The 11,298-nt window shown below is 38.8% G+C and overlaps 1 protein-coding gene across 1 annotated transcript; it reads right to left on the reverse strand.

Annotated features, from left to right (window-relative positions):
* Positions 1 to 9,104: 9,104 nt before the first annotated feature.
* Positions 9,105 to 9,797, reverse strand: bhlhe23 (basic helix-loop-helix family, member e23). The gene has a single exon (XM_063015966.1). The coding sequence runs from the start codon at positions 9,795 to 9,797 to the stop codon at positions 9,105 to 9,107; it is 693 nt and encodes a 230-aa protein (XP_062872036.1).
* Between the last annotated feature and the right edge of the window lie 1,501 nt (positions 9,798 to 11,298).

Consider the following 11,298-nt stretch of genomic DNA (forward strand, 5'->3'; position numbering starts at 1 on the left):
TAAATATAAAGCCTGCCGCTGTTTTTACTTAGCCGATCACACAGATTAGTGTGTCGTTGGAGAGATTAGTAACTCTGTATGGACACTAAAAGGCGGAGGGAATCATTAAGTCATGTTAGTGTGGGTGACCGTTCACCGCTCTGCTCTCATGTCAGAAATGCTACACTGGCAGTACATCACCAGTCAGCCTGTACTACACAGCGAGGGCGTCCAAATGACACAAAGAGTTATTCAGGTCGTAATGAAGTAGCTTAATGAAACCAGTGCCCTTGAAAGTACTTTATCAACCCCCTCTCCCCCTTAATGCCCTCTTTTCTTTGCTCCTTCTCCCTGTCTGTCCTGTCAGAGGAACCACGTGCCAATTCTATATTAATTAAACCCAGCGTTTTCTAAAGCACTTAAGTGAGACGCTCTTGTTGATAATGAGCAGGCTTAAAAGAGCGCCGTCCCTCCAAAATGACTTTTTAAACCAGTCTTATTAAGCAGAAAATTACACCCAAATCAGCCTACAAGGTCCTCATTAAAAGCCACTGATCCTTAGCTGGCCGCTGGCTCGTCCGCTTTTAATTAGGAGCGTCGAGTCTCAACGCCGTGCAGAGAGCCATTAATCTTTCCTTTCATTGTGCAGAACATAAACCCTGCCCCTTATGGTGCACAGGTCCCGCCTACTCATGTTAGATTGGCATCGCCCACTTGCTCTGCCAGCGCTGAAAGTTATCCGCTATGATGTACACTATGTTTATACGGGTACATACACGATTTTTGAGTGTGTCTATGGAAATTTGTGCAAAAAAAAAAGACGAATGAAGGTCCTGGCTTTGTATAGGCAAGTGCAGCATAGTCAAACTTTGTATTTATGGACCTTGATTTGTGCAGGTGCAAGCATATCATTCATATATTTATTGCATTTTTCCTGCAATCTAGTAATTTCTTTTTACCTGCAAGCAGTGGATTCTCATAGAGAATGTATACTGTGACAAGGATAATTTATTTTGTATAACGATTTAATTCATCTGTTAATAATAGCTGTGGCTACAACACCTTAATAATTAGGAGGGGTGTCCACATATTGTTGACCATATATTGTATGTTCGTTTGCAAAATCTTCTGACATTTAAATGATTATTTAATTATTATTAATGCATACCAATTAATAGACTATGGTTGTTTGGATTTAATTTGTATTCATACTTCATCAATAGATTGCAAGGCCATAATCACAGTTTACATGGGGGTTGAGTGTGTTTTTCTCTGGTTTGTCACAGTTTATCATTTTTAATTATTTCCTTTCATTTTTATCAACCTCTTTATACTAGTCATGATCGTGGCAGGGTCAGTTCCACGGGGAAACACTAGGTGCAAGGCACATAGCCCAGACATAGCCTATCATATCTGTGTGAATGTCAGCTGGCTGATAGCACTGCTGAAATAGTAAGAAGCCCTGGTACTAGACCACTTTGCCATCTTAATGTAAATCTTGCCAAGCTACTTTGCTAGTTTTTGCAGAGACGGGGAATAATGGATATCAGTGTGTGACTCTCTGTGTGTGATACAGATCTCTATAAAAGTTAGCCTCATAAAGGTGATATAGAAGCGAAGGGCTGCAGCACACATGTCGGAAGAGGCATGTGTTGGTGTGACCCTAGTTGATCAGGTAGCGAAATAAAATCAGGGAACTGGATATGACTAGATTAGGAAGAAAATGCAAAAACCTTCTTATTCATTTTTTGTGTTCATTTTTGCTAATACAGTCTAATACATTCTTTCCTACATCCAAGTAAAATCTGGAGTAGCCAGATATCCCTTGTGAAAGGAAACCAAAAAATCTGGAGGAAACTTATAAAACACACACACACACACACACACACACAGACACACACACACACACACACACACACATTGTGGATCAGGTGCATTACAGATTAATATGGTGGGTTTATCAGGCGTTACAACGGTGTCCACCTCTGTCTGTCAGAATCCTCTGTGCTTGAATGATTATAGATGCGCAACTACATTGCTTTTGGCATTAATTAATGATGTTAATGATCTCTCCCTGCTCTCTACAAAAGGCTTTCCTCTTAGCTGCTTCAGAAAACATGATCAAGGCGGAGAGGGCTCACACAGCAGGGGAGTGAGCGAGTCTGGGTTATGTGTCAAACTAAACAAATTTTATGTGTGTGCATGTCTGTATTTTTATGAACACAGGTCATGTAACTGTGTGTGTGTGTGTGTGTGTGTGTGTGTGTGTTTTCATTATGATTATCTAAAAGCATTGATCTTGATTTATGAACATGAACGCCTGAGGTGAAAAGAGGAAAGGAAACTGGACTGAACTGGTGTGCGTCTCATTTTAGTGGCCTTGTTCCTCTGTCGTTCCCAAAGTTGACCACCAGTTTGGCATCTGAAGGCCATTACAGAGATTAGGCTGTGGAATCGGACTGGCTGCCTGGTGTGTCATCTTGAATCCAGGATCTAAACAAGACATAGCCATTGTGCTCTCATGCACTATTTTTTTTTTTTTTTTTTTGTGCCCTATTTTGAGGATACATGTATGTGGACACGTATTCTGGGAAGTACGTTTTATGTATCCCTATTATGGGGGGAATCGTTGAAACAAGTCAGTTTGTAAAAATTCTGCATGGAGCATTGCTTAAATGTAAGTGTTAGTGTGAAGATACAGCTGTATTCCAGTGTTTACATAAAGGTTTAAAGTGGGTTTTCTGAAAATGTACTTGGTCAAAAATATTCAGACAGCAACTTAAATTAACATCTCAGTGGTGTTAAAAGTTCTATAATCTCATTTAACTTTCTGGCATGATCTTCAAATACCCTGCTTGTGATTTTGAATGCTATAGCTGTTGGCTATAAGATCAAAAGTATTGGAACACACCTAATTTTGAAATGTGTTTGAGGCACAACAGCCCCCCGCCCCCCATTTTCTCCCCCTGGTTGCGTTATGCTTCACCTCTACCAGTAGAACCCTCTAATGCTGACTGAGGAGCTCATGGTCAGGTGTCCAAATACTTTTGGCCATATAGTATACATAGTGATGGTTTAAGTGCAGTTATTAAAGGTTCAGCTTATGAAAGTCTGTCAAGATAGTCAAACCTTATTTACAGTCTAATAATGTGAAGGTTGCTGGTTCATGCCCTACTGCTGTCAAATTCCTACCTAGTTGGTTCCCCTTGTAGATGTAAAGTCAGAGACGATCGCTCATCTATTGCTGCTGTTTGAGTTGGTTGTCTTCTAGACCTTTATCAGGATATTTTTGGTTGGTGGACTATTGTCAGTCCAGCAGTGACAGTGAGGTGTTTAAAAACTCCATCAGCATTGCTGTGTCTTATCATACCAGCACAACACACACTAACACACCACCACCATGTCAGTGTCACTACAGTGCTTAGAATGATCCGCCACCCAAATAATACCTGCTCTGTGGTGGTCCTGTGGGGGTCCTGACCATTGAAGAACAGCATGAAAGGGTGCTAACAAAGCATGCAGAGAAACAGATGGACTACAGTCAGTAATTGTAGAACTACAAAGTGCTTCTATATGGTCAGTGGAGCTGATAAAATGGACAATGTGTGCAGAAACAAAGAGGTGGTTTTAATGTTAGGGCTGATTGGTTTATATATAATATTAAAAAATAATAATACTCATCTTTATTTGTTTATAGCGTCCTTCATACAGGGCAGAAAATGGCACAAATACAACAGTTCAAATACAAGAATAAAAAGGAAAAATCTAATTAAATTAAATAAAAATGAATACATTATAAGTCACTGATGCCCAAGGATTTTAAGCTAATCATGCTGTTTTGGAAAATGTCTCCATTCTGGTGGAAACAGGACTTTTACATAGGCACAGAAGAGTGTGCTTGACTGGCCTGCCTGCAGTTCAGATTTGTTTCCTTTTGGAAATGTGTATCAAGGAGAGACAAACTGTAGAGCAGCTGAAGTCATGCATCATGAAAGAATAAGCAAAGATTCCACTTGCAAATCTGCAATTGTTAGTATCATTAGTTAAGTGTAATTAATAGAAACATGATATGGTGGTAAACATGCCTTTGTGTCAACTTTTTAAATGTGTTGCATGAATCAAATTCTAAATTACATCTTATTTACTTAAAACATTTAAGCTGGCCTGTAAAAACTTTAGACATTAACAAACCACAGATACTAAAAAGCATTCATTTAAACTTCCAGGACTGTAAAAAAAAAAGTGTTACTGAACACTCACACACACAAGCGCCCCCTCCCAGTGCTTCACATGACGTGCCCCAGAGCTCATCTGCCTTCCAAAGTGAACACACAACCTGAACACCGCTTCAGCAACCCGCCCCCATCTTTCCAATGGTTCTCGCGGCCTGTTTGCGCTCCCGAGGCCTGCAGTAAACTAGTGCGCGTATAACAAGCGCCAGTTCTGAGCTGCAAGACCCTAATGACTCTCAGCAGCACTGTCAGAAACAGTCGGCACAGTTTGCCACTTTAGGGCATATGTTTTTCCTCTCTGCACCAGTTGCCTGTGAAGAGCAACAACAGAGGCTTCCAGCTACGGTAATGAAATCAGTCCTGTGCAACAGGAAGCATAAATGGTCTGAGACATGTGACTGGGTGATGGTGAAATAATCATACAATTTGCAAAGTGACTGAGTTGCTGGTGCTTTTGATGTCCTCATGGTGCTTTGTGTGAATGTGTTCAAATAGTTAAGAAATCACTTACAGCGAGGCCAAAAGTTTAAAACCACTAGTAAAAAAAATGTCAGATTTCATTGAGTCATACTCTATTCACTAAAGCAAAACAAGTGGAGTTGATCCACTCATTACAGCCATTGTACAGCAATTATATTATAGTATTTTATACAATTTTTAATAAATGCATTTAAATACAATAGCAACTAGTACTCTCAGACTTTTGGCACCCACTGTATATAAATGGTCTCTTACGCATTTGAATTAACTCAGACTTGTTTAGTTTACAGCGTCTACCTATTTTGCATTGATTATAAACTTTAACTAATGGCCTTTATAGCCCTAAACAGTTTTTTTTTAACTTCTTACTCATCTCATTAAGCAGTATAGCCCATCCTGAATACTTTGCCAAGCTGATCCAGTGAATCCCAAGTATAACACATTTTTTATTGCTCCTGGGCTAGCAATGTAGGATTTATACAAATAAAAAAAAACATATTTTCAGCCATGCAGTCATAATTTAGAATTTTCCATAATGCTCATAATCTTTATTATAAATTATCCAAATTTTTTTATCATGTAAAGCAATGTAAGATGTTTGACTAAATATAAAGGCCTGCATAAATAAAAAATGTTATATAATGATTATTATTATTTTAATTAAATGCTTCATACTGGTCATACAGTTCCATGGGAAAACACTGGGTGCAACAAAGGTATACCCTGGACAGGGAGCCAATCCATTGCAGGGCTTTGCCTATCCCCTCCTCCCTCTGACATAGCCAATTTTGTCTGCGTAGATGCCTGGCCATCTGATAGTACCACTGAGATTCAAACCCAGATCTCAGCAGTGGTGGGCTAGCATAATAGATTGCTGTGCCAACTGAATGCCCTATATTATTATTATTATTATTATTATTATTATTATTATTATTATTGCAAACTGCAAACTTAATAGCAGCTATGTTGTTGCCACAAAGCTCAAGGGACCTGGGTTCAATCCTCACCTGTAGTTTCTGTTTGCATGGTATGTTTTCCTACCTTTCAAAAACATGCCAGTAAGTAATTAGGCTCTTATTCACAGTGAACACATTTCTGCATCACACACTAGCAACTGTGAGCAGTTGTAAGGTTACTGAAGATTAATGAATGAATTGATAAATACATACTTTCATGAATGAATTATTTTAAATAGCATACAGCTTTTTCTGCTATTTAACAATACTGTGCTTGTTTAAATAGTATGACTGTTTAAAGTACATTCATGCTGATTTGACATTAGGTTAAATGGTGATCATACACATTTATTATATTGTAAATATTTTAGCCTTACACTTCTAGTGCAAAACTTAAAAAAGCAATGTTTTAGTGCATTTGAGGTTTTTAACAAGGCAAATAATGTAAAATATTGTAATTTGTCAGTTCTGTCAGATATATGGCCCCAGAATGTTACAGTAATAAGCTTAAATGTTTAAAAACTAACAATTTAATTTATGCACATAAAGAAGCAGCTTTTCCTATTTGCAGTCATGCAATTACGCATTTAATGAATTTCTGTAATTTTTCTTTCATTTACACAATTAAAAACAAATGGAACACACATCAATTCTATAAATACATTGTTGTAAATTATTAATATTATATTACAGGTTTTAAACTCATTTGTGTTTGACCCATGACAGAATGCTTTTAATTATATAATTAGGGTTATTAAGAGTTTTTGAATATCTAAGTGAATTTAAAAGGCTTTTTCTCTGTGTAACATTTGCTTTGGTATCCAAATCTATACATTTGATAAATTATATAGTGTGCTGTGAGAGCATATTTAAATTTTACAACCAACATAAAATTCCTTTAATACTCCTATTCCTATTGCTTCTTTTAAATACCTTTAAAGGTTCTTCAAATGGTGGCAGAAAAAAAAGGTTTAAACAAGGACCCTGGGACCCTCATGCAGTGTTACACACTCCCTGAAACAAATACACTGTGACCTTAATAAATTATTCCTGTGTATGTTATGTTAATTCTTCCTTTTTTCATTTAATTTCCATCAACTGCTGTATTTTGGTCAAGGTCATGGTGGATTCAGTTCCATCATGGTGGAGTCATTCCATCCTGGTCTATTTAAGTTCACAATTCTAACTTTCCACGTTAAAACCAATGCTGTTTTAAAACTCAATTTTAAGGTGTAAATGAAAGTGTTCTGTTTTGTAATATTAGATCTAAACTATCCCACTCCTTTTAACCAGAACCAACATTTATTTTGTAAAATAAATAAATAAAATAACATAAGACATAACGTAAGATATACAGGTATTACAGCCTACCTGTGGATCAACACGTCTGCATATGTGGCAGGGCAAGCGGTCTTGTTAGAGCCAGTTATAAATGACCCAATTAATAGAATTAGGACTAAACTGCAAACTATTTATGTAGGAAATGCTTTAATCTGATATGTCGGTAGCATCCATTGGGTTCATTTAGGTTGTCTGATTAAACTTGCTGGTTTTAATAATTGGGAATTTCTTCCACTTGTGCTCCCCTTTAAACCAAAGCATCTACAGTACATTGTATTACACGAGGTTTAGGCCCATGGGTACATCGTGTTTGTTTACCTTTTCTATCTGCATTTACGTTCATTTATTCATTTTCTCTACCCGTTGTATGGTCAACTTTACTAAATTAAATTCTAATAATAAAAATATAAAAACATCATTAACACTCAAGTGATAAACATAAATTATATAGTAAAAACAAAGGTAAATGTAGAGTATTTGTATTTATTTTAGTGCAGCAGCATTGTGTCCCCAATTAATGCGCAAAACCTCGTGTTTCATAGAACTTGCGTAATAAAGAGAGACGATGGCTTTTCAAAATCCCCTTGGATATAGTCCACCTATGGGCTTAACATGACAGGTCAGCAGCATATAACTGCCCAGAGCAAAGATCAGCTGAACATAATGGATTCAGATAATTCAGATACGTGCTTAAGATCAATTCAAATGTATAGACATAACTCGGATTATGGCGTATAATTGGCTTACTTATTAAACAAGCATTTGTACAAAAATACACAAAAATAATAATTTTCTTTTATTTATACTGTGAAATAGTTTTACCAACTTTTTATTAGTCTTATCACGCAATAATATTGTCTAAATATTTACTCTTGTTTGTCATTGTGACGCACAATGCTTTAAATTAGACTTATTATGCAATAATTATGCACAAAACCTAATTTTAGTTGTTTTGCTGACTTTTTTAGCCTTATTATGCATATACAAATTTGTACAGAAACAGTAAAACCAGTTTGTTTAATCCATAGTGGTATAAAGTTAGTATAAAGCTTACTTTTTTTAATTTGCGTAATTACGCATTTTTTCTGCACATGCACTAAGAGCAAATTGTTGAAATCAATACTGTAATAGTAACAAACTATGTCTCTACTGATATCTTTTAACATATACCTCAGGATACATATCATAATAATTATTATTATATACTTAATACTGCAGATTATTAATAATGTAGGCTATTTGACAAAACAGCACAGATGCGCAAAAGTTCCTTGAACCCATATGCAAACACCAACCACACCCGCACAGGCACTGTAATACAAATCTGGGACCCACTTATCACTGCAAGTCAGCCAAATCAAGCCATAAAAAGGGTCGTTTGTTTATTGCAGAGGTCTATGCATTTATTCTACACATATCAGAAAACACCCTTTTGGGATAAATATAACAGTAAATAATTCTGAGTAATAAAACCTCTCCAGACATCACTGATTATAGATATGTTTTAATTATAAAGACGTATAAACAATATATGAAACTTATATCGCAACAAGACCAAATGCTTTCCAGTTAGGTTAGGCATCATCAGTTCTTCACAGTTACAATACTACAATACAATCAAATGAATATGCGCAACAACATATCCATCACCTTAGGTCAGCAGTTTTGAAATGCATTACACAGCGTTTTCTCCACAAAGCACTGACAGATTAGGAAGAAGGGAGGCAAAATGTATTATTTGTGGATATGTGTATATAACTTACCAATCATTAACTAACTAAATGGGCATAGTTGGGAAAACTTTAAATGTTAGCATTGCTTTGTGTTTTATTTTTTATGTCCAATTTCTTTATTTAGTTTATAAGGCTAACTAAACATGCATTTTTTCATGTTAAAAAATAACAGTGTACATAATTAAGGGGAAAGCAGCACGTTGTGTTGCGCACAAATATAGTCCATTGCCTGGTAAATCTGGATGATATATTTTTGAACCTGCAGTGTGAAACACTATTAGTATATATTTTTAAATCCCTCCAATCAAAAGTTACATACTAACGAAAAAACTCAGATAATGGTGATGGCAGGAAAAGTTCAAGAATGCGCCAATGTGCGTAAATCAAGGCTTATCACTGCAATGCTTGAAGAGACTGGATGGCGCACCGGAGTACGAGCACTTCTCCACGCAGGCGGCCAGCGCCGTTCCTGAGAACGGGTACACGGTGGCAGCGTTCTGTCCGAACGGTGCTAGTGCGCTCGGTACGGCCGAGGTGAGCGTCTGGCCCTGGTTCAGGTACGACACTAGCCTGCGCATCTCCTCGAGCGCCTGCGCCTGCATGAGGATGTAGTTCTTGGCGAGGAGCAGGGTGGCGATTTTGGACAGTTTGCGCACGGACGGGCTGTGTGCGTATGGGATGACGGCTCGCAGGCCGTCCAGTGCGTCGTTCAGGTCGTGCATGCGCCGGCGCTCTCGGGCGTTGATGCTTAAGCGCAGGGAGCGTTGCTCTTTGGGTTTCTTGGAGAGCGCGGATGGGTGTTTGGGGTCCTCTCCGAAGGCCGGGCTCCTTTTGTGCGCGTCCACGTCAAACGCATCGTCGTCGTCGCTCGTGTGCTCGCCTCCGCTTTCACCGGATTTCGCCGTCTGAGCAGATAAGTAATCGGCTGCGGCGGAGGATGTGAGCGGGTAACAAGAGGGGCTGGGGGTGCCATGACCCGGACCGAAACCGAGCGCAGACTGACCGTAGCGCTGCGTCAAGTCCAGCAGAGTGTCATTACTGATCGACTTTAGCAGGTTCTCCTCCCGAGCATTCATTCTAAACGAAAAAGAAAGAAAAACCTAAAAAAAAAAGTGGGGAAACTTATCCACAAGGTTCCTCGGACTGGGTCGCTTCGCCTTGTGCGCGTTTCCTCTTTTCTCTCTAAAGTCCGCAGCACACGCACGGAAGTTAATCAGCAGTCGGGATATCCGGCTCTTCGTTCCTCCTCGCAAGTCTTGCACTGATCACCTTAAACGCTCGCGTGCATTTAAAACGCGTGCACTTCTGCGCACAGCTCTTTGCGCACTTTGCACTGCTCGTGGTGAAGTTGTGCGCGTGTCCTCGCCGCCTCCTCGCCCCGGGCACACTGCAGCTCGCGCTCCGTCCTACTTCAGCGCGAGTGAGAGCGCGAGGCCCCGCGGGATTACCGTCCTGTCCAATCAGCGAAGCAGATTCATTAAAATGATTAAAAAAACCTGCTGTGTCTTAATTTCATCCACCACGATCACAACTGCCCGACAGACCAACAGAACAGCACAGCAGTGTCTATCATACAGGAACATCACAACATGACCTTCATGACCTAATTAGGAGTGGGACAGAATTAGACATGGGAGGGGGGCAACATGTGTTTTGTTTATCTGTTTATCTGCTCATTAAATGGTATGTATGATTTACATTTACATTCACAGAAACAAGAATAACGTGTAAAATCAATTTCCATCAATAAGGGTTATTTACTGGGGGAGGATGAGGAGGGGCACAAAGCCCCTTGTAATATTGGGGGTAACACGTGATTTGAATTGTTCTTGATGACAGTTATAATATTCATTTACATTTACATTTTCGACATTTAGCAGACGCTCTTATCCAGAGCGGCTTACAGAAGTGCTTCCATAGTAAACATTTAATTACTCTAGATTAAGTAAACAACAGTCCGAGAACACAAATCTGCTAAAACCTGTTAGAACCAGCAGTTAGAAGTTTTTTTTTTTTTTAAGAAATGGAAAAGAATGTAAGTAAGTAAGTACAAGTCAGCTTAAGTGTTTAGTAAAGAGGTGGTGATGGTTTTTAATCGTCTTTTAAAGACAGTGAGAGACTCAGATGTTCGGACAGACAGAGGAAGTTCGTTCCACTACTTGGGTGCCAGTACAGATAAAAGCCTTGATGCATGTCTTCCTCTAGTCCTGGGTGGAGGATCAAGTCGAGCGAGACTAGTGGCTCGGAGGTTCTGTGGTACAGAGCGGGGTTTGATTAGACCACAAAGGTAGCTTGGGGCTGGTCCATTTTTGTTATTGAATATTCAGAATTTGTTATTTCAAAGTTGCTTTTAGTCACTGTTTATTTGTGCATAGAGTTTCTTTGGGTGTTTTTGGGAGTTGGGGATTTTCACCCACCCCTGAAATTACTGCACTAACATCCCAAATGATAAAAATGAATAATTAACTTCATAGGTTCGATCCCCGGGTGGAGTTTCCTCCAGAAGCTCCGGTTTCCTCCCACAGTCCAAAGACATACAAGTGAGGTGAATTGGAGATACAAAATTGTCCATGACTG

Source organism: Trichomycterus rosablanca, chromosome 19, assembly GCF_030014385.1.
Source record: "Trichomycterus rosablanca isolate fTriRos1 chromosome 19, fTriRos1.hap1, whole genome shotgun sequence".
In the NCBI taxonomy this organism is placed as follows: Eukaryota; Metazoa; Chordata; class Actinopteri; order Siluriformes; family Trichomycteridae; genus Trichomycterus; species Trichomycterus rosablanca.

What these genes read in the sequence shown, in the direction of transcription:
- bhlhe23 (XM_063015966.1), bottom strand. Translation starts at nt 9,797, where the DNA reads ATGAATGCTCGGGAGGAGAACCTGCTAAAGTCGATCAGTAATGACACT.